This window comes from Impatiens glandulifera, chromosome 4 (genome assembly GCF_907164915.1).
Source record: "Impatiens glandulifera chromosome 4, dImpGla2.1, whole genome shotgun sequence".
NCBI classification, from domain to species: Eukaryota; Viridiplantae; Streptophyta; class Magnoliopsida; order Ericales; family Balsaminaceae; genus Impatiens; species Impatiens glandulifera.
The window spans coordinates 60,196,754-60,220,120 of record NC_061865.1 but is presented as its reverse complement, the minus strand read 5'-3'; the positions used below and the strand labels follow the sequence as shown (position 1 = coordinate 60,220,120).

Genomic DNA, 23,367 nt, shown 5'->3' with positions numbered 1-23,367 from the left:
CCCCATTACCTGATCAAAGTGTGAAATTATATTTATTATTTTCTAAATATATTAAATATTAAAAAAAATATTTTTTTTTAACTAAAATAATTTAAAATTATTATAAATTAAAACTAATATTTATGTAATTACAAAATATAATTGACAAAAAAAATATTAAAAAATATTTTATTTTTAAACAACAGTTATTCATTCATACTACATAATATAAATTAATCCATACTACAAAATATAAATAAACTTAAAACGAAGTAAGTAACCAAGCCGAGGGAAAAGTTCTTCTCTCGTGTTGCCGCTCCTATAAAAGCTTCTATAATAGCCGTCAAGGCTAAGGAGTAAAGCAGTCAATCCACTAATGTTTTCGGGCGGGGCAAGCCCACTTGACGGAAGCTCTGGGACTGGACCCTTGATGAATCAAAGTCAACCAAAGCACCTACTCGAGCCGCACCTTGCCTTGAAAGAATTCAAACGTGGCCACAATATAACATAATCCTTAATTAAACATAAGTTTCAAAATATTCATCATCACAAAAAAAGCACCTCCTTTTTAAATAGTCTCATAGAAATTATAGAAATATCAATTTTGTTGCTGCTAAAACAGAAAAAAAAAACTACGAAAAAGGAATTAAGTTAATAAAAGGTATAAAGTTATAAAAGTTATAGAACAAGCATAACTTTATTAAATAATAAATAACATTAAAACTAATAATATCGAAATTTGAAAAAAACTAATAAAAAATTATGTTTAATAATATAACAATCATTTTATTATTGGAGACCTGGAGTTAGAACAAAAACTATAGAAAATGTTGAAGATAAAAGTTGAATAAATGTTGAAAGAAAATGAAGAATGAAGATTAAGAGTCGTGACTAATAATGAGAATGAAAACTTATTATAATATATTAGCATGATTTATGATTTTGGGTATAGAAAAAAAATATAATATATTTATTGTAACGATGGTTAAGATGTAGAATTTGAAAAGTCATTTAAATTTTAACAATATATATGTATATAAGAATATTAATATTAATATATTTGAGTATTGGCTTTAAGTTTCCAATATTACTCATCCCCGATCCCGAACCAGATTTTAAATACCTGAACCCAACCATCGGATATACACTAGTATCGAGTATCAGTTGTTATCCCTAGATAACCCAAAAAAAAATTGGAAGTATTATTTGAATTATAAAAGTACTATAAATTTAAATCTCACTAAATAGAAAGGTCAAACAAAATAAAACATAACAATATAATTGGTGGAAAGAGAAATGGAGCAACATATAGAAGGGTAGACAAGTACAACATTATTATTTTTTACTTCGATATATTTTATATAGAGAAAAAAAATTAAAATACACAAATTAATAGATGTGATTTTTTATTTTTATTTTATAGATTTTATCTAATTATTTTTTAGATATTTTAGTAATTAAATTAACTAAAAATTCAAATAATTAATTTTTTTATCAACCAATTTTTTTTTTTTATAATACTCCAAAAAATCAAAATCAAAGGAACTCTTAGAACAGTTTGATTTGGGCTTTTCGTTTTATTTTTGAGAGTTTTATTATTTTGTTTTATAAGTTCTCACATCAATATCATTATAATTATTAAATTACTTATTATATCAACTAAAATATTAAAATGTCTTTACCTTAATTTAATTAAACTAATTAAAAACTAAAACATCTTACTATTTTTATCTGTCTACAACGTAATTTCTAAAAGCAATGACAAATAAGACTTAACCAAGTTGAATATAATAGAAGAATGGAACATGAATCTTTTTCATAGTATGTACCTCTCATTTCTGTTGTTACAAATGCAAAATTGGGAGTGCAAGGGTGTCAATTTAATGGCTTTGTAAGTAAGTTTTACAAACGAAGATGTAGGTTTGGTGATCTCAAGGCTTGATAGACACAACTGAATTGATTTAATTAGCGATCATTCTTCTTACACAAACATGGTAGAAGATAATTTTCTGATTTATTTTTGTATGTATATAATTCTATTTAGTGAAAGACTACTTGATGAAAACTTAAATTGTGATTTTCTTTGAGAAATTTTCATATGGATTATGTTTCTTTTATGTAGAGTAACACTATTAAAAATGGTTGAATTACTTGTGATTAATGATTCTCTTCTTTCTTTCTTTCTTTCTTTTTGTAGTGGTTGTCATGTTCTTAGTATATATATATAATATTTATCAAATAATTAAGCAAAAAAATATATTATAGTTTAATTATTTGTAATAAAAAACACAAATTACATTATAATTTTCATTACAATTTATAATAATTGAAATATTCATAACTAAATGACAAGAGTAAAATTTTAAATAAACTGATAAGGGTCAAATTCTTACAATAATAATAAAAACAAGTTACTAAAAAAAATAATAGCATGCAAGATAAGGTATTGAAATAATATTCTCTTTGAGCAATATTCTACCTAAACCAAGATCAAACAATCTATAATATAAGATTTTTCTAACAAAAATTCAACAAAACTCAAAATCAATCAAACACAAAATAAAATATTATTTTAATTTATATTTTCAATTAAAGGAATATGCATATTTATATTCATATATTTTACTACTTTATATATTAAGTAAATAAATTAAAACAAAATAAAATTTAAATTTATTAAATTATTTATATTATAAATTGTTTAAATAAAATAGATTCTTACTGATATTTTTTACCTATATAATATAAACTTTATCTTTTGAGTTAGAAACAGTAGTAAATAAATATTCCAAAAAAGAAAATATCTCTTCTTGATATGACGTGGCCTTCTCTACATTTCTAGTATGAGCTATAAGATGCACCACATGCCTTTGATAGTCACATTATTAGCTTTTATTTTCAAATAAACAATTTCAATTTTGTCTTATACTTAATTTATAAGATTTTTAAACTTTCATGTAGCTGACCCGCAAATAATGTAGAGAGAGAGAATGAATGTATGTCACATGAATTATTAGTTTTTATTTATTTATATTAATTATAAGTTACAAATCTTTGTAAGAAATCATCATTAAATTTTAACTTGGTCGGATAAATATTTCTAATTTAGTCTGCTAAAACGGGTACAGTATCGGAAACAAACAATGTTACTTGTTTGGCTATTTTAAGAATGATAAAGACACAATTAAAGTTGAAATAAAATAAAATTTGTCTTACAATTAATTATCAATATATTCAATAAGATTAAGTTAATTATTTAACTAAATATCAATATATCGTTTATATTATATTATGCCGTGGTTATTTTTTTAATTTTTTTATTACTTACAATTTATAATTTATAAGCTGCAATGTATGATTGATAACAATTAATTTTAAGATGGATGAAAAGAGCAATTTAGCTCTATAAATTATAATATTAATCCAATTTTATTAAAAAAATAATTGTGTGACCTGAAAATAACTGAGCTAACTTTTATTTAGTTGTTTAAAAACCTGTATTTTATTAAATTGTAAAGAAATTTATTTACAATTCAAATAATGAACATATTTAGTATACATTAAACAACTTATTCATCACCAGTTAATAGTCATTTCATCCAAACACAAAAGTTGCCTTAGTTTTATATAAAATGTTTGTTTGTATTATTTTTTCTCAAGAAAAATAAATAAAATAGGTGGAACTTGGAACAAAATTTGACTATTTGAAAACATTTTTTTTTGTTATTTTGTATATATATCTATATTTGATTCATAGAAAAATATTTACAAACTTTATTAATAGTTGTGGATACATATTAAAAGTATATATAGACTCCCTTCAATCAATGTACTAATGTTGTTTATTTTATGGGCTTTTATTGAGGATTTTTTTTTAAATTATTTGATAAAAAGTATATTGTTTAGGTTTATAATTTGTTGAATTATTATAATATTTTTTTATTTAAATTTAAAATTTTCTTAAAACAAAATAATAATAATATTTAAATAATTAATTGAATAATTAGATAGTTAAAAATATAATAAAATATAAAAATAATTAAGTGAAAAATTCACTAATAACAAGCCACAATAATGAACAATAGAATTGTGATGATATCATCCTTAAAACAGGCTGAAAGCCCAATTTGAGCACTAAACTTGCATGAAATGATACTAAACTCTTATATATTTTTAAAATTTTATTTTATAATAATAAATAAGAGATATTTGTTTTCAATTATTCAACCTTTATTTCTTAATAAATTCTTTATTTATTTAATTTTTAATAATAGCATGATTTACTCATATTTTACTTGAATTTTATATGAACTAACCTACCATTACCTTTTCAGGATATGAGGAGATTATAATTATTTTATTTGGGATTATGGGCAGGAGGTAGCTAATATCTCTCACGTGGACTTTTAAAATAAAAATAGTCTAAATATTATAAAAAAAATGAAAATAATTTAAACACATCTATATTAACATATCATCATACATAATAATAAAAAAATCAAAATATATAGGCTTCTATCCTCTTTATATATTTTTTTTATAAATCATCTAGTTAAAAAAATAAGCAGTTGAAACTTATAATGAAAGTCACTTTATTCTCTCATTCAGATTTTAGTAATAATTATATATTATGTTTTTGTCTCAATTCTCTTTATATTTTTAATCATATGTATTGTAGAAAATAGAAATGATTTATTATTATAATGACAATAATAATATTAATATTGATCTGTTAATATGATTATTTTTCTTTTAAAACAAATAATTATTAAAAAATCTTTAACTTTTAAAATAGCAATAATTATAAATAATATATATAGTTGTGATTATATACTATTATTGTGTTATGATTATATACTATTATTGTTTATCATTATTTAATGTTAATAATTTAATTAATTAAGGTAATAGTTATTACTATACATTGTTTTTTTGAAAAAGTAGTTATTACTATATATTATTATTATTACCAAATCATTAATTTATGTAATTATTTATATTATTATTCTTAGTAATTAATTAATGAATATAAGATAAATTTCTTATTATTATTTATTACTATTATTATCAAAATACTATTAATAATATAATTATTTTTAGTAATTAATAAATGTAATATTAATTATTATCATATCTAACATTGAGATTCATTACTTAATATAGTTTTAATTATTATTTATAGTTAATAATTTTAATTATACTTATTTTAATTAATTATTAAAAGAAAAAAAAACGAAAGCTATTTTTCAAATTCTCTGCATTTTTTATTACTATACATAGTTTTTTAGAAAAAGTAGTTATTACTATATATTAGTATTATTCTTAGTAATTTAATTAATATAAGACAAATTTCTTCTTATTATTTATTACTATTATTATCAAAATACTATTAATAATACAATTTAGTGCAGTGTTTGTTATGATTGTGTTTTTTTGATACATATAAAGTATATCTCAGTTACCAAACAAATGTTGAAATTAAGTAAATTTGATATCAATTGTAAATTTGTTTTTAATTAAGATATTTAAGTTTGATCATATTAGTGCAGTGTTTGTTATGATTGTGTTTTTTTATATATATTTGATTGTTAAATTTAATGTATTGTTTTGGTTTTATTTAATTTTTGTTGTTATAATTTTTTTTCTTTTAAATGACACAAATTGGGAGCAATGGATAGAATATTAAATATTTTTTCATTGAAAAATCTCAATTACTCTCAAAATCACAACAAATTGTATTTTTTTTTTAAACAATTTAAATGACTAGGATTGAAAACACGAGGATGAAATTTGGAAAATTTTGATGTCTTACATCAAGAAAACTAAATATTCACTTCTTTATAAGAGTTAACTAATAGAATATAATCTTTTTGGACTTAAATTGTGATGATTTAATAGTTATTTGAGGTATTTGTAATTTATGTATAAAAAAATCATGTTGACTATCATAAGATAAATTACTTATATGGTAGAATCATTTTGGAGATAATCAATAATGTGTCCAAAGTATTGAAAATATTAAAGATGAACTTTCATAAGTAGGAACAATATTAATAGACTATAGATAACTTTGAGTTTGAGATAGTGTCTCAATAATTTGTTAAGAATAATTGTAGTATATTTTTCTAGCGAATAATGGTAACTAAATTTGGGATGTTACACAGAGTATGAATATTTGTATCATCAAATTAAAAAAAATTATATATGGTTGCAAGATGATAAGTTGTATGTATTATAATGACTCACTTCATTGTGCATTGTCAAAAAGGAATGACTAATATCTTGAGGGTTTTTTTTAGTATGACTGAGATTCGTTGGACGATGTCTTAGTTTTTTAGGGAGTTGTTGGAAATTTTGAATTGAAATGGTTGATATGACGTACCTATATATTTGAATTATCATCTGGATTATTTTATGGTGGGCTATTTGAATTGAAAAAAATTGTTTGATGCGTATTATTTATAATTATATTATTACGACGATTTGTCCGTTTTGTTATGGAAAATCGATGAAATCGGTCGAAAAGTTAATTTTTCTTGATGAGAATTTATGAGTTGATAATCTATTAGATAATATGTTTTATTATTTTCATGTTTTGTGATTTTTTTTATTAAAATAAAAATTAAAAAAATATATATATTAACTCAACACTACTTTTTTTTTATGTCCATAAATTTAAATTGAGTATTTGATAATGAGGAGTCTAGATCAAGTATGAGTTGAAAGCAAGTCTTGATCCTACAAGATTAAAATTCATTTTGAGATATTTAACACTCAAATTTACTTTGTGGATCCAAATAATTATTTTTCATCAAGTCAAGTACTATGTTCATGGTTAGAATTTGGATTTAGAATGTTATTTTTATACACAAACAAAATTTGGACAATTCGTAATTGTTTTTTTTATCTAAAAGAAGACAATACATTTTTTTAAAGGAGGTGTCAATATACTTTGATAAAATTAAATGTTTTATAAAGAAAGAGATTTAAATTAAAATGAAAAAGAATAAACATTTCCACTCTTATTAATTTGCTTTCATTAGTACATATATTATTTTTTTTAAATCTCCCAATTATCATAGTTACCTATTTTTCTTCTTGAAAAAAAATATTACTAAAACATAGCCTAATTTACTTATTATTCAATAATTATTTATTTATTTTTGTTAATCAAGCATTTTCTTTTTTTCCTATCTTTTTTTAGAAATTTAATTACGCTTAATAATTATTATACAATATTAATCCTTTTAAATTTTATTCCAAATATTTAAGCATCGCGTGCCAGAGTATATGTACTGGCACTCGTCTCTTTCTCTTACGCTCTGTCTCGTCTCGTCTCATTCTCCTCCATTGAAACGGTAAAGAATTTAAGCTTATTCTAAATGGAAGGAGTTAGTTTAAGCTTAGGACTTCCTACGGTTGCATCAACTCGAATCTACAATATATTGTTAGTAGATGAAGATGAGGCGGCTCTCAGATACACCACATCAATGCTCGAGATGCACCACGCCAAAGGTAGTTTTCAATCAGCTATTTAATTTGTACATTTTGTTTTTCATTTTAGTATTAGTTTGATGCGTATATAAAGAACACTATTTTGTATAATTTTTTTAGATGCTAACGTAATTGTCAGCCGCCATCGAAATTATATCACCTAACAATTCTATAATCTATTTTTCTCCATTTATTTTGTTTCAAAATCCAACATTCATCCTGATTCTTTATATTTACTTAACATATATATCATTCCAAGGTAGTTTTCAATAAGCTATTTAATTTAAACATTTTGTTTTTCATTTTATTATTAGTTTGATGTGTAAATATATATATATATATATATATATATATATATAACACTATTTTGTATGATTTTTTTTTAGACTGTTAGCGTAGTTGTCATCCGCCATCGAAATTATATCACCTAACAATTCTACAATCTATTTATTTTGTTACAAAATTCTAACATTCATCCTAATTCTTTATATTGATTTAACATATATATCATTCCATTTTCTACCATAAAAGATCAGACATCAACATTATAAAAATCGTAATATTGGTTGTTTGAAATTTATGTTGTGTTACATCTCTTTAGATAATATTTTGTTTCCCAAAATTCATTTGTTACCGTCGTCAAATAGTTAAAAAAATATTGTGGCTTTTTAGAAATCAAAACCACAATTGGTGGTTGTAATCAACCAGAGACGGATCTATGTAGGGATTCGGGTGAAGCCCATTCCGATTTTTTTTTTTATTTTATTATTATTTTTTTTACTGTAGAAATGTAACATCATTCTTAATTTCTTTTAAAAGTTATCAAAAATTATTTATATAATTATTAAAAAATAATAAAAATTATTTTTGCATATTCGTTTTATAAAAAAAAATTTATTACTTTTTTAAGCTAATCATAATTTTTATTCTAGCCCACCACAATTATAAATTATGGCCATCCCACCCTAACCGATATGCATAGTAAATAAATTAGAGTTTTATGTGTGGATATTTATTTTCTTTTCCTGTGAAATTATTGGATAATTTTGTCTTAACTTTTACTTTGCCTCTTATTTTTTCTTTAGTTTTTAATCTAAGTTAGAAAAAGGTTTTATATTTAAATATTTAATTAACTAGCTCAATAAATATATAGTTATTGTTTAACATTTGTAATAACATTTTAAAAATGCTTGTTTCTATTAAAAAAAATCTAGTATTTATATGAAAATAAAATAAAATAAAATAAAATTAGAAACACATCTAGAAGAAAAATAACAAAAAAAATTATTAATGTTAAAAGAAAATTTAATAATAATTTATTCACACTAAAATGCCAAGACATATTCTTATTTTAACTATTATTTCATACTTCTATATAAATATTATCATATCTAATAATTTTTTTTTTGTGTTGCAGTGACACCAGTTCAATCAGCATTTTTTGCACTATCTTTAATCGAGAAATCAGGCGAAGAATTTGACGAAATCATGGTCGACGTGAAAATAAATGAGATAGACATTTACACTTTCATGGGTTATATCCGTTCGATGAATAAGAATCTTATGATTATTTGTAAGTTTTTATGTTTCACATACTCAACAAAATGTTTATTAATATTCAAATACTAACATTTATTTTTTCTTTCTACACAGTAATTACAAGCCATGAAAATGAGGTTCTGCCCAAGAAAGCTCTTAGAAAAGGAGCAAGTTTCATCTTTCAGAAGCCAATTGACCTAAGTGAAGTTCAATGCTTTTGGAAAATTAGATACCTAAATGAAGATGAGAATCTAGATGAAGATGAGAATGAAAACCAAGAAAATTCACCGTCCCTTTATAAGATGCCTCGCATTAGGTGGATTCCACCACTTGAGACAATGTTCATGGAGGCGATTCGCGTCCTAGGTGAAAGTAAGTTGTGTGTTATATTATTAAAATAAATCTCTTCGACTTTAAAATCGATTGAACTCTTTCAATCCATCAATCCACTTTAGTTGATGTTTATGTATCTTTTATGATTTAGTAATATTTTTTTTTGGTAAAAAAAAAAAACTTTTCAGGAGCTGCACCTAGGGCAATCCTGAATTATATGAATGTGCCGGGTCTCACTATTCGTCACCTTGGAAGCCACCTTCAGGTATATATATATATAATTGATTATGTACAAATATTACATTAAAATGTGACATTATAATAGTTTATTAAATTATACTGAAATTATTTTATCTTTCAGAAATACAGAAGTCGCCTCCACAAGAAAAAATTTGAAACCAAATTGATGTTAAATCCCAATGGCAAAGACTCGTCTTTACGCTCAATCTTAAGTCATCGCTTTAAATCGAATTTTTCACCGGCATTGTGCAATAATTTTGGCGCTCCAACTTTTTCCCCAGAAAGTAACTATAATGGTAATGAAATGTACGCAATGCCAACAAATCCGATATTTCTTGAGAATTCTCAACCAAATGGAAATGGGCAGTTGTTGGGAACAAATCCGATGTTTCTTGCGAATTTTCAACCAAATGAAAATGGGCAATTGCCGGGAACAAATCCGATGTTTCTTGAGAATTTTCAACCAAATGAAAATGGGCAGTTGTCGGGAACAAATCCAATGTTTCTTGAGAATTTTCAACCAAATGAAAATGGGCAGTTGCCGGGAACAAATCCGATGTTTCTTGAGAATTTTCAACCAAATGAAAATGGGCAGTTGTCGGGAACAAATCCAATGTTTCTTGAGAATTTTCAACCAAATGGAATTGAGCAGTTATCGGGAACAAATCCAATGTTTCTTGAGAATTTTCAACCAAATGTAAATGGGCAGTTGTTGTCGGGTACGAAGAGGTCAACTTTAGATGTTTTAAGTTTCAACGAGAACCAGGTATTTGAGAATCACCAGGAAAAGCGATTTTGTGTTCCTCAAGGGAACTTAAACATTGACAATATTGAAGGGAAGCCAAAACAAGATGAGATTGAGGCAATCTCTTTTCAAAATTTCATAAGTGAGGCTCCATCTGTCGAACTTGACACGTTATTAATGGAGGACCCCCTTAACCATCAAGGCCCAATAGATCTCGACTTAATTGTAGAAGACCCCAATTTCTTCGATGAGCTGCATGCCTTACTAAATGACGACACAGTTATTGGTAACCAATCGTTGATTGAGCCAATGATCGTGCCTCCTCCAATCCAACCGTTCATTGATCCAACGGTCATGTCTCCTCCAATCCTAGGTTCATGTCCAAATTTGGATATAGACGAGTTTGAACATGTTTTGAGTGAAGAGTGCATCGCTGAGCTTGTTGCTTGGATTAACAGCCCGTAAGTGAAGATAAAGATGGGACTATTTTCGAAAATTAGATTATTTTTTTTTGTGGTTGCGAACCTAGATTTTGGATTATGACCTTGGATGGTTTTTTCTATTATATTTTTTTTGTTAGTTTTTGAGAATTAGTTTGTTTTGTTAATCCAAAGACTTTGTCATGAATTTATCTACTATTATTTGTTGTTTCAATTTCACATTCTTTTTTGAATAAGCTATGCCATTTGTCTATTATTGTGTTTATTATTAATCAGGTGATATTTGTAAATTTTGAAGGTAATGGGTTGATTGAGATCAGAATTGAAAGACCCGTCTGAATAACTCGGACATACCTGAGCAATTAGGAAATGAGCCGGATAATCTGGAACAAAGCCAAGGCAATGAGCGAGATTAAACGTACCTGAGAATTTCGAGAATAAGACAAACAAACTAGTGTGAAATGTCAATTTCTGAAAAAGCTAATAATATTTGGATTAAAAAGGCCGTTTATACAAAAAATTGCATCATTAAGTTAAAGCATTCCTAAGCCCCATTTTGATTGAAAATAATATATATATTTATCAAAGGAATTGCTGAAGCCAAAGAGAGTCTGCAGCATCTTTTTCCATGTTGCTTCTCAACTTCCCTACTTGTTCTAAAGCCTCCTCTTTGCTCATTTTCTCTAATGGCAATTTAGAGAATTCTTTCAAGAACTCGTGAGCTCGTGCAGAGCCTCTAGACACGTCTTCAGGGTCAAATTCTCTCTTCCGTTTCAATCCAACCAGCTGCAAATCAATTACGACTAATATAAATTCTAACTTCCTAAACCACTATGTATAGAAGAAGAAGAAGAAGAAGAAGAAGAAGAAGAAAGAGCTTAATTACTTCTTGTTGTGCAGATTTTGTGACAATAGTAGAAGACATGGGTGAGAAATCTTCAAGCTCTGCAGCCTTTTCTCTAGCAAGGTTAACTATAGCTTCAGGAAAATTTGCAAACTCCGCTACATGAATGCCGAAACTTTGGTCACAAGCACCTTGCTCAACCTAGTAAAATCGAACAATGCCATAGTATTAAATACATGTTCTCACAAGTCTGAATAGAATAAGATATTATTCAAATCCTGTGTTTTTAAATGGAGATCACTAGAATTGTAATTCCAATGAGTGGAGAATGGAATTGGGGTGAAAGAAAGTGTATAGGTCGTCATTGGAATTTTAATTCTAGTTTAAACATTTTCTCAACCAAAATTGGGAACCAATTCCAACCCTAATAAACATAGCCTAAAGTTATTGAAGGAGATTATTGGTATTTTATTCCCAATTTTTTACCCCATTCTGAATTTTACTCGTCAAACGAGGTCAACTTGGGAAACTTAAAAGATTGACATTGTTTGAGGGTATCAATTAGTTAAGGGGTAAAATCATAATTTTTTCAAATGTTCAAAGGGAAAAATTCAATGAGACTGGGTTTGAAGGGCATAATCAAAACACATGGTTCAGGAAGAGTAATACAATTAACTCTTATTGAAGTAAGAACAATAAAATTAGGAAATAAGAGTTATTTGATGCAGAATTTTTTTTTGGATATAATCCGATTTTTGTTCGATGAAAAAGTAGATTAATTGGGTTAAATGACTAAAATATTATTTGTATTTAATACTTAAGACGTTATAAAAATAAAGGGTAAACTGATATTTTGGTTGATGTTTTGAGATCAAACAAGGCCTAAGAAGCAAGAGAACTTTTTGCACATCTTATTTGGCCACACATTAATTTGTTACATGAAGACTTCTTGTAATCAAATATCATGTTAGCTTGTCATCTTTATTTAATGCTACTATATATCAAAGAATTGAGAAATTAACTAGTGGAGCTTTTTAGCTTCTCTTTGTTATAAGCCCAAGTAGCTCCATTGCTAACACTCATTCTTCTTTGAGATGGAAACAGAAGCAGTAAAATAAACCGAGGGTGAAGCATGAACTAACCTTGTACAGCATAGTAAGCTTTCGATTGGATGAGTCTATATGAGCACTGACATGGTAATTTTCCACACCAACACTATTCTTATTATCTCCAGGAGAATTTTCATGAGCTAATGCTGTCAATTCATGAAAATGGGTGGCAAACAAAGTAGGAGCTTTAATTACGCCAACAATGTGCTCACAGATTGCCCAAGCCAGACCTGATAGTGTCGTAAGATGAAGAATCTGTTAGCATTTCTCTTAGGGAGTCTTGAATAGAAAGTGGTCTAAACAAATACCAAGTAAGAATGTGATGACTTGAGGAACGACATAGAATTTTGGCTTTTTTTAAAGGGTCAACATTGTACTAAAATCAAAAGTTTTTGGCTTTCCAAATCATTATACAGATTTGTAAGACTTATGATATACAACATTACAAAAAGAAACTTAGAGTTAGTTTGATGTGGTTTTTTCATGTATTTTTGAAAATGGTCCGGATATGAAGAATCAATCAATGACTTTGTAGACATGAGTTTTTTGCGCTCTACCAATAAGCTAAATGAGTCCTAGGTATTTAAAAAAAAACAAATTTGTTGATGAAAAAGTGGATTATTTAGGATGAGTCTATATGAGCACTGACATGGTAATTTTCCACACCAACACTATTCTTATTATCTCCAGGAGAATTTTCATGAGCTAATGCTGTCAATTCATGAAAATGGGTGGCAAACAAAGTAGGAGCTTTAATTACGCCAACAATGTGCTCACAGATTGCCCAAGCCAGACCTGATAGTGTCGTAAGATGAAGAATCTGTTAGCATTTCTCTTAGGGAGTCTTGAATAGAAAGTGGTCTAAACAAATACCAAGTAAGAATGTGATGACTTGAGGAACGACATAGAATTTTGGCTTTTTTTAAAGGGTCAACATTGTACTAAAATCAAAAGTTTTTGGCTTTCCAAATCATTATACAGATTTGTAAGACTTATGATATACAACATTACAAAAAGAAACTTAAGAGTTAGTTTGATGTGGTTTTTTCATGTATTTTTGAAAATGGTCCGGATATGAAGAATCAATCAATGACTTTGTAGACATGAGTTTTTTGCGCTCTACCAATAAGCTAAATGAGTCCTAGGTATTTAAAAAAAAACAAATTTGTTGATGAAAAAGTGGATTATTTAGGATTGGGGTTATTTAGGTCAAATGACTTACTTTATATTTAATAATATTTAAAAATATTAAATACAAAGGATATTTTAGTCATTTAGCATACAGTTTTGTAGTTCAAATTATTTTTTAAATGACTAAAATTTCTTGTATATTCAATATTTTTAAATGTTATACAAATAAATTAAATGATTTGATTTATGATGGGATAATAATAACCCTTCATAAAACAAGACCTTAAAGGTTGAGAAAACATAGAAAACCTTATTTAAGTGCAGAATCTCAAGCATAGGATGTGAACTTTTAAGCCATATTTTTCACTTATTTCACATTCCGCCATCATGTGGTCAGCTCTCTATATAATTGTCTAGTAATCCAATATGGCTTAAAAATTTTGAAGCTTTCTGGAAGTAATGACAGTCATGATGTATTCAGGACATTTCTCGGGAACATAAGTTATAAGAAAACTCACCAAACCCATCATATGTTGATGTCCCACGTCCCAATTCATCAATGATAATCAAAGACTTCTCAGTAGCTCCTTTCAAGATGGAAGCCGTCTCAAGCATCTCTTGCATGAAGGTAGAAACTCCTCGTAGCTATTACATAGAAGAAAAACAGATGAAGATGCACAGTAAAGTAAGTTCATTTGTAGATATAATTTATCCAAAAATAAGATAGAGTACAGGATGCCAACTCTAAGCATCCTGTTAATGAAACTATTCAATCGCAGCCTTCTTATGAGAGCTAGATCAAGGAAGAACAAACAGTAGTCAATACCATAACTCTTATTCATCCCTCAATGTAATTTTAGACTAAATGAACAAAATATTGTAAGTTAAGCTCATTCCATCAAGTCAAACTAACTAAAACCTTGGGTTTGGTATATTTCTAGCTGTCAAAACTACCAACTGTTCATCCAAAACAAGTGAGCAACACTGGTGAAGAACCATGTAAAAAGCGCTGAAGGAAGTTGTTGCTGCAAAATAAGTATATAAATTTGTTGGTTCTGCAATAAAACTTTTGGGGTCAAATAATCAGTTAACATTATATTTTTTTTTCTCTTAGCTTTAAACCATTGTGCAAACATCCCTCAACTCAGCAGAACCTCAAAATCTGGAACTTCTGGTTCTTTAGCTCTATGATGCTCTTTTTCTCTACATAACAGTTCAAATCATTTTTCTACATAAAAGTAGGTGTTTAAAGTGAAATATGGCCGGGATCAAATTGTGACTCTAAAATGTTTTTTTAATTGCAGTTTGGATTTTGGGATACTGATGTAATTGTGTAAATTATTAGTAGGGTTAGTAGTTAGGGCTCTAAATAGTAAATAGGTCCTTAGGTTTATTATATTAGTTATTATTACAGTCCACACTTAAGTCAGTAGGGTCACAAAGAAGGCGACTTAGTTTACTTTAATAATAGAGCATTTATCTACCATATGTATATTGTCACTCATTTTCTCTGTTCTCTAAGCACAACAGCTGACAATGCTAGGATGAACTATGAAGGCAGTCAAAACTTCTCATGTGGCTACAATTTGTGAGGTGGTGACAGATCAAAAAAGAAAAAATACAAAACAAATCAAAGAAGTAATCAATTGATGACATGTGGGGGGAGGTAGCATCCTTAAACAAATATGCTATATGGACAAAGAATTATTGTCTAAATCACATTGAAATGAAACTCAGCTACAAATTTTAAGTTCACGTGTGTTTGAGGCCTTGATTTATAAAGTACTTGTTTCAATTGAGGTTGAATTTTTATTGTTGAATCAAATGATCCATTCTTCAACTTATGATTTCTCAAGGATGAATCTTTTCGGGATGGTTATTCGGAACCCATCTAACCAACCTCAGTACAGCTATAAACTATTACTAAATGAAAAGATTCAAGTTGAATATATTCTCCGTCAAATAGTATAGGTCTTATTACATGCATCAAGAGTAGTTGTTATTGCGAGTGAAATTGTGCAATGAGCAACAAGTTGTTCAAGTTTCTTAGTGATCAATAAGTACCATAATATATGCTCCAAATCTTATACCTGGCAATCTCCAGCACCAACACGAGCAAAGATACAATCACGAACAGATATACTAGCTTTCTCACAAGGAATGAATGAACCAACCTGCGCCATCAAGATGTTCACACCCACCTATATGTACAATAAAATGGTAAGACTCATCATCAAGCAATTACTAAATACCATCACAACAATCCGTGCAACAATCTAACATGTAAAATGTGAAAAATATGGAACTTGTAAACAGAAGGATATGAGGCAAGTGCTAACAAGAGACATGTGATGCGTGTTGAATTTAAAGCACACCAATATAAAAGAAAATAGTGATTTTTTTTTTTGGAATTAAAGGAGATGAGAAAATACAATAATTACGACCTGAATTGGACATAAAACTAACCGATACATATCAGTGGCCTTTTAATATTGAAATTATATAAATGGGCTAAATAAGTCTACAGCCCATTACTAAGTACAATAAAGACAATAAAGAAGATAATAAAGGAGGGCTGAACTATATGGAATTAAGGTTATATCACGTGTCCTCCGCGAGTTGGTTATATGTTCAGCTTGAGTTGGTCAAGGGTTCATCAGTCATGACCTTTCACTCTGTCTACATTCTATGAAAACCCTAACACGTATCAACATGTTAATAAGATCTCTAAAAAAGAGACTTCTAGTTGCATGAACCTTAGATAAATATGTAGAACATCAATATAAACCATAAGGAAAAAGATGTGGTAGAATAGTAACACCAAACCTGGCGAATAAATGTGGATTTACCACCCATATTAGGTCCAGTGATAATTTGAAACCAACTTTTTCCCCTAACCTATATTGACAGAATCAGATGGTAATGGTATCAGAAGCTTAATCACAAAAGGATATTATTTTTCAGACTACAAGGGACTGACTCACTAGTTTACAATCGTTTGGTATAAAATTCACCCAATCTTGAGCCTCTACGCAAGGATGCCTACTCCCTTCCAAAATGATATCACCAACAACCTGTAGTAGCCAATGCATCGATACATTAGAAACAGACAGACAGTTAATGAGGTTATATACCATTCTAAAATAGAGGTTGTAAATTATTACTGATGAAGTGATGTCAGGCCTTGTGTAAGGAGTGGGGCAACAAGCAGCAAGATCAGCAAAACCAAGCAAGACATCCAGTTCAGAAAGAAGAGAAGCTAATGATTCAAAAACCTGCAAATAAATATCCACAAAGATTTTAGACTCGGAGAAGCAAGAAAAAAAAAGTGTGCAAGTAATAACCTCGGAGAAGGTGGCAGCAGTTTGAACTACACAAAGACTTTAGACCCGGAGAAGCAAGAAAAAAAAAAGTGTGCAAGTAATAACCTCGGAGAAGGTGGCAGCAGTTTGAACTACTCGAGCAACCAAGTCCTTTTGACAATTCTTGTAATCCTCGAGAATATGTTGATATTGGTCACCCAACTTCTTGAGCTTGGAATTTGTAAACTTTACCCCATCCTTCCGTGTCTCAAGAACAATAAAATGAGTGTTGAGCTTTTTCCTTATTTTTGGCTCTTCCTTTTTTGTAATTCTGAAGACATGCCCAAATTGTGTGCTCTTATCTAGCTTCAAGCTCTTATCAACAGCTAAGTCAAGATCATTAGCTGTTTGCTTATGCAGATTGTGTATTTGCACCTCCAATGACTCTAGTTCACTCTTCAGCTCAGACAATTTTGTGTCATAACCAGGTGAAATCATGTATTCCCCATTTTCAAGCTGATCAAGATCCACTGAAGCTTCAACAAGGCCAATGAACTTATTCAAGTGATTATCATCAATCCAGTACTCCAAAGGATCAGAGTATCTCTGCTTAATTAATGTTGAAAATGATCCGTCATAGCCATCCAAGGCACTTTTGATGTATGGAAGCCTGATGCTGGACTGTAACATTACAAAAACAAATTCTCTTAGAACATAATATCTTCAACAGGATACATCAAGCACGTAAATTCTGCTACTAGTCAAAGATGCATGCATACTAACAAACTCAGAACAATAATGCAGAACTAACATCCTATCTGAATTGTGGGATACAGGAAACTTGAAATTTAGAAAGATTAAGGAAATAAAAGTTCTAGAATATAGAGCATCCAGATATTTAAATTAAGCACCTGATATAGCTTTACAATATGCTGCAAGTTAGCTCCTTTCTTCTCAAGATAGCGCATCAGTCTTTCAATGTCTGATAATCGTTTCAAATGTTGCCTAAGTTCTTGACGAAGTGCAGAATCTTCCACAAATGCTTGTACCAAATCCAACCTAGTATTTATTTCTTTCTCATCTAACAGAGGTTGTTTCAACCACATATGAAGTAGTCTTTTACCCATTCCTGCAGTACAGGTTCTATTCATGAGACCAAACAGACTAAAATTTTTGTTAGCATCCGTTTTGCTCTCCATGACATTTAAAGCCCTCATTGCTGCAGAATCCAATCTCATGTAACTGCTAAGACTGTACTGCCTAACAGTATAGCATCCATAATTGCTCTCATCTGCAAGTAATTCAGCATAAGAGAGTAATGCTGCCAAAGCTCCAGGTGCAAATTCAAAATCAGATACCAAATCACGAACTGGCTCTACAGATCCTTTAACGAGCTTACTGAGATCTTGCACCAGATCCCTTCCTCTGAACTCAGCCTTCTTTCTTTCTGTTACCATAACTCCGCATCTTGATAATGCATCATTCAGAGGTCTACATTCACTGGATTTGGCAGTCTCCATTGGTAAAAGGCATTCTTTGCAACCAAGAGAAACTAGAGCAGACTCCACGTTTGTGAAGTGACTATCATCAAGAAATTCCGATAAACCAAGTACCCGTTTAGTAAGATCAATGTATCCAAAACCAACAGTACATCCATTTTCTCGAAAGTTAGGGAAAAGGGCAACAATCACTGGACAATCCTGCATATCATTGTTGGCAAATAAAATATCTTCGAAACTACCTAGATTTCCAGGGCTTCCACTTTTCACTAATCTCCAGTTAGACCCACTCCCTTCATAAAGTTCAATGGTATGGTCTGTTCTCTCAAGGAGAAGGTCACGAGTGATAGTCTCAAACATGGTTTTACTTATGCTGACACTAGAAAGTGCATTAGATCCACTACCAATTTGCCGTAAAATAGTAGTTGTATGATAATAAGTCTTTGCAATAAAACTAGCATTATCTCCATGAGCTGTATAATAATCCTGATAGAACATAATAAGTGATTAAAAATTGTAACACCTACATCAATGCATGAAGTAAAACTATGCTTAGTGAATATGAAAATTAGCACTTCAACTCACACGGCGATCGAAGAACCGAAGAGACCTTGAATCCTGGGGTAGCGTCTTGTAGAACGTGAGAAAACCTTGAGCTTGTTTGGCATCTGCATAAAACAGTAGATGATTCATAAAATCTAAACAAAAACAGTAAAGTTTCCCAGCACCGATGAATAGGTTAATGATGTACCGAGTTTTAGCTCAGGAAGCTTGTTCTGCTCCAGTATATTATCATCCATTCTCGGAGTTGGAGCTTTCTAGGTTTTCTGAACGGGAAGAAATAGATCCTTTCAGCGCTTCTTCTTCGTCTTCTTCGTATGCTTCTTCTCAGTTATCCATTTTCCAATAATGGCCGACTTATATCAGAATAGCAAATGGCGGGAAAGATAATGGCGGGGTAAGGGTTTAGTTGCAGGTTCTGAAAGGGGGCGCGTGCAAACACGTTTAACAATTTAGAAGGTTTAATTTTTTTTTTCGTATGATTTTTTTTTCGTATGATTTTTTTTTTCCAATAAAGCTCTTTCTTCAATGAATAATCTTTTATAATCTTGACCTAATTTGAAAATAACACATGAATATGGATACTAACCAAAAAAATTGTCATTGTGGTGGGTTGAAAATGTTAAACCGCTCTTATACTTTTGCATTATCGATGAGTAATTAGTATTTGGAGTCTTTTTATGAAGTATTACTAAGATTTATTGGATGTTGTCCGAGTTTTTTAGTAGATTCTAAAAAGTTTGAATTGATGCGGCTGATATAACATACCTACATATTTGGGTTACTATCTCATTTATTTTTTGGTGAACTATCTGGTTTAAAAGAAAACGTCGAAAATTCAATGATCGTAATCGTTTTATGTGTATCATTCATAATACTATTATTATGACATTTTTTAAGATTCGTTCAAGAGAGCTATTAAAGTTTGTTATTATATTCTCGAGAATTTACGACCTCAATAATTTATTAAGTACCGTTTTTTCTTTTTTTTTTATGTTTTCTTTTAATGTCATTATTTGTCGTTGTGTTTAAATAATTTTTTATTTTATTTTAATATACATGAATATTTAAATTATTTTTTGTTAAATATGTTTTAAAATATCTTATTTTCGTACATAACTATATTAACTGTTTTTTATATTAATTGTTTTTTATCTTGTTTTAAGTTTTTATTTCAATTAATTAATTAAATTAATTTGAATGTCAAAATAAATAAATATATATATAAGTAATTGAGTAAGCAAAAGAAGCTAATCTCTCTATATATAATGATGCTTAATTTTTAAAGTGTCCGGATTGTCGGGTCGAGAGCTGTGGTTAATTTGAATATATATATATGAGAGTAAATGGATACTTGGGTCGGATTGTGGGTTGACCCGCCCAAAAACTTAAAATAATTAAAAATAAAATTTAAAATGCTATAGGTATGGTTCAAATTTGCAACATAACAAAAACAAGTATAACCTTTTAACCAACTAGGCTAATAACACTTTATATTTTAAATTCAACACTAATTTGATGAACGCGGGACATTTTAGCAATATAAGTTCAAATTTTTAACTAACTAATCTATATATATATATATATATATATTGATGCTTAATTTTTAAAGTGTCTGGATTGTCGGGTCAAAAGTTGTGGTTAATTTGGATATATGTGAGAGTAAATGCATGGATATTTGGGTCGGATTGTGGGTTGACCTGCCCATAAACATTTTTACCGTAATATTTTTTCACGATTTTTTATATTATTACTCGTACAAATGCACATGATACATTCTAGTTGATATCAATAATTGAGGGGTTAAAATCAGTCTCTTTTATTTTGAACACACAATACAAAGCTTTAGATGACAATAATTCTTTGCCTTTTATTGGGCTCTTTGGTACTTTTGAGATATTTTTCATTCAATTTTGATTATAACATATATATTTTTGAGAAATTATTACATATATGGAGAATTTTAAAAAATAATTAATTCAAAAAGGAATCTTAGTAATATATATATAAAGAGAGTTTGTTTTTGTGTTTTGTTAATGAATTTGAAAAAAATATATATACATGTTAATAGCAGCAATTGATCATGTTAAAGTTAATATAATATATATACATATATAGGATTTTAAAATTCTCCTTAAACTATCTCTCTTAAAAACGTTGAAATTATGTTTGAAAGGGTCTACAAACATGAAACTAATGATTATTTTCTTATTCATGATGTCAATCTAACATTAAAATTCCATTTGTGCAACAAACATACCATTTGTTTCAAAACATGTTCACATGAATGAATAGTTTTCCAAACACTAGTCATCAATAAAAATGGGTCAAAGTGGAAAAGCCAAAGTGTCCAAATTAATTATAGACATGTCAACCCTAGATAAAAAAAACAATTAAAAGATACCACCTAAGACTAAATTAAATTTAGTACTTATTTTATAACATGTTAATGTAAAAATTATTTTTACAAAATTGAATTATTTTGATATTTTAATTAAAAATTTGATTAATGTCATTGATAAGAAGAAGATAAATGAAAATATAGTAACAAACCGAACAAGATCTTAATAAGTTGAGTTTTCTAACATTTTCAAACTTAGGGTTAAGTTTAAATGTTAATGTTTGACATGGCCAATAAAAGATGAATATATATGATTTAATTAAATTCAATGCTAATATTGGTGATGATATTGAGAGCTAATTTATTGGAGAGTACTGGTATAATAATGTGGGAGCAATATTTGTAGTGGCACAAAAACTATGATAAGACTTGATGATAAGATGGGTTTATTAATATTATTATTAGCAATAGTGAGAATTCTTTTCATCAAAGTGGTGGTTTTAAAAGTTAAATCAGTTTAGCTGCAGTAGGAAACAGCATGCACATCACCATAATGGAACCTAAAAAAGCTTCACATGGCCAAAACACATGAATGTCTAAGGGTGGGACAAACTTTCTTGTCAATGTCTATACCTTGTTTGCTTTAAATTTTAGACCACTACTTCTAGTCAAAAATTTTAACTTTTTTTTCTCTATCTCATACGGATTGTAGTCAATGTTATGATTGCGAATGAGTTGAATCAATCTAACACGTTAAGAGATCTGTCGACCCAATATTATGGCCAAAGGGGCATCGATAATTTCCCTCATATTCTGGAAAGCGTTATCGCCTGTGGAAATCTGATTTCGATGCAAATACTTGCGTTGATAAATAAGTGAAAACATTATATTTTTTTTATGGAGAAGACTAGGAAAAGGATAAAGAATGCAAATGATAATATCAATGTTGAGTACATAAGATTAACCAAGATAGTCGTGATATAAGTACATTTCAAGGTATTATGATGATTTCCGGATCACTTTTTTAATTTTTTTATTGTGTTTGTGTTTATTGATTTGTATAGCTTTCTAATGTTGTATTTTTATCATTGAAATGTTACCATATTCTTTTAGTCATAACTTAGGAATTTGTTTAGCAATATTTATTTATTTCAAACATGAGTATAATAGAATCACTTCCATAATTCTTTCATTCATTACATCATTTAATTTTTTAACCATTAATATTAAAATAATCTCTATTTCTTTTTAACAAATTATTTTTATCATTATATATAATAATATCTCTTAAACTATTTTATTAAAAAAAACACTCCTCATAATCAAATTCTTTTAAATAATTCAAGGTTTATTCAAATGAATCTATACTGAATAAGCCCTGAACACTTGATTTTGTTTGATTTTTCACCTTAACTTTGAAATCTTCTCAAATATATAAAAATAAACAACTAATTATCCAAATAATTAAACAAGAGCAACTTGATTTGGAACTCATGCTTCAATAAGCCCGTGAACCGATCACTAAAGAAGGAAAATTTATTATTTATTTTTTTATATGTGTGTGTGAGAGAGAGAGAGAGAGTTTAGTGATTCTTTGTAGTCAAACATTAAACCCTTTCTCCTTTTGCTGCCATAGTTATCCCTCTCTATTTGAAAGCAACCCTAAAGAGATCGAAGATGAATCCAGCTAGACTTTGAAAGTGGTCCTGCATGCCATTAATACCGGTCTATACCAAGGACAAGAAGAGACTCACCTTTCTAGCTATTTCCATTCACCAAAATATATAGATCTCTAGATAGAAAAGAAAGA

At 28.5% G+C, this 23,367-nt stretch overlaps 1 protein-coding gene across 1 annotated transcript; it reads right to left on the bottom strand.

Moving 5' to 3' along the window:
• Positions 1-11,206: 11,206 nt before the first annotated feature.
• LOC124934445 (DNA mismatch repair protein MSH2) lies at positions 11,207-19,592 on the bottom strand. The gene is made up of 12 exons (XM_047474980.1): positions 19,407-19,592; positions 19,241-19,323; positions 18,068-19,141; positions 17,283-17,837; positions 17,019-17,129; positions 16,839-16,928; positions 16,681-16,752; positions 15,945-16,055; positions 14,373-14,499; positions 12,757-12,953; positions 11,657-11,815; positions 11,207-11,556 (listed from the first exon to the last, which is right to left on the bottom strand). Exons 1-12 carry the CDS (start codon positions 19,453-19,455, stop codon positions 11,353-11,355), a joined length of 2,832 nt encoding a protein of 943 aa, XP_047330936.1. The 5' UTR covers positions 19,456-19,592; the 3' UTR covers positions 11,207-11,352.
• Between the last annotated feature and the right edge of the window lie 3,775 nt (positions 19,593-23,367).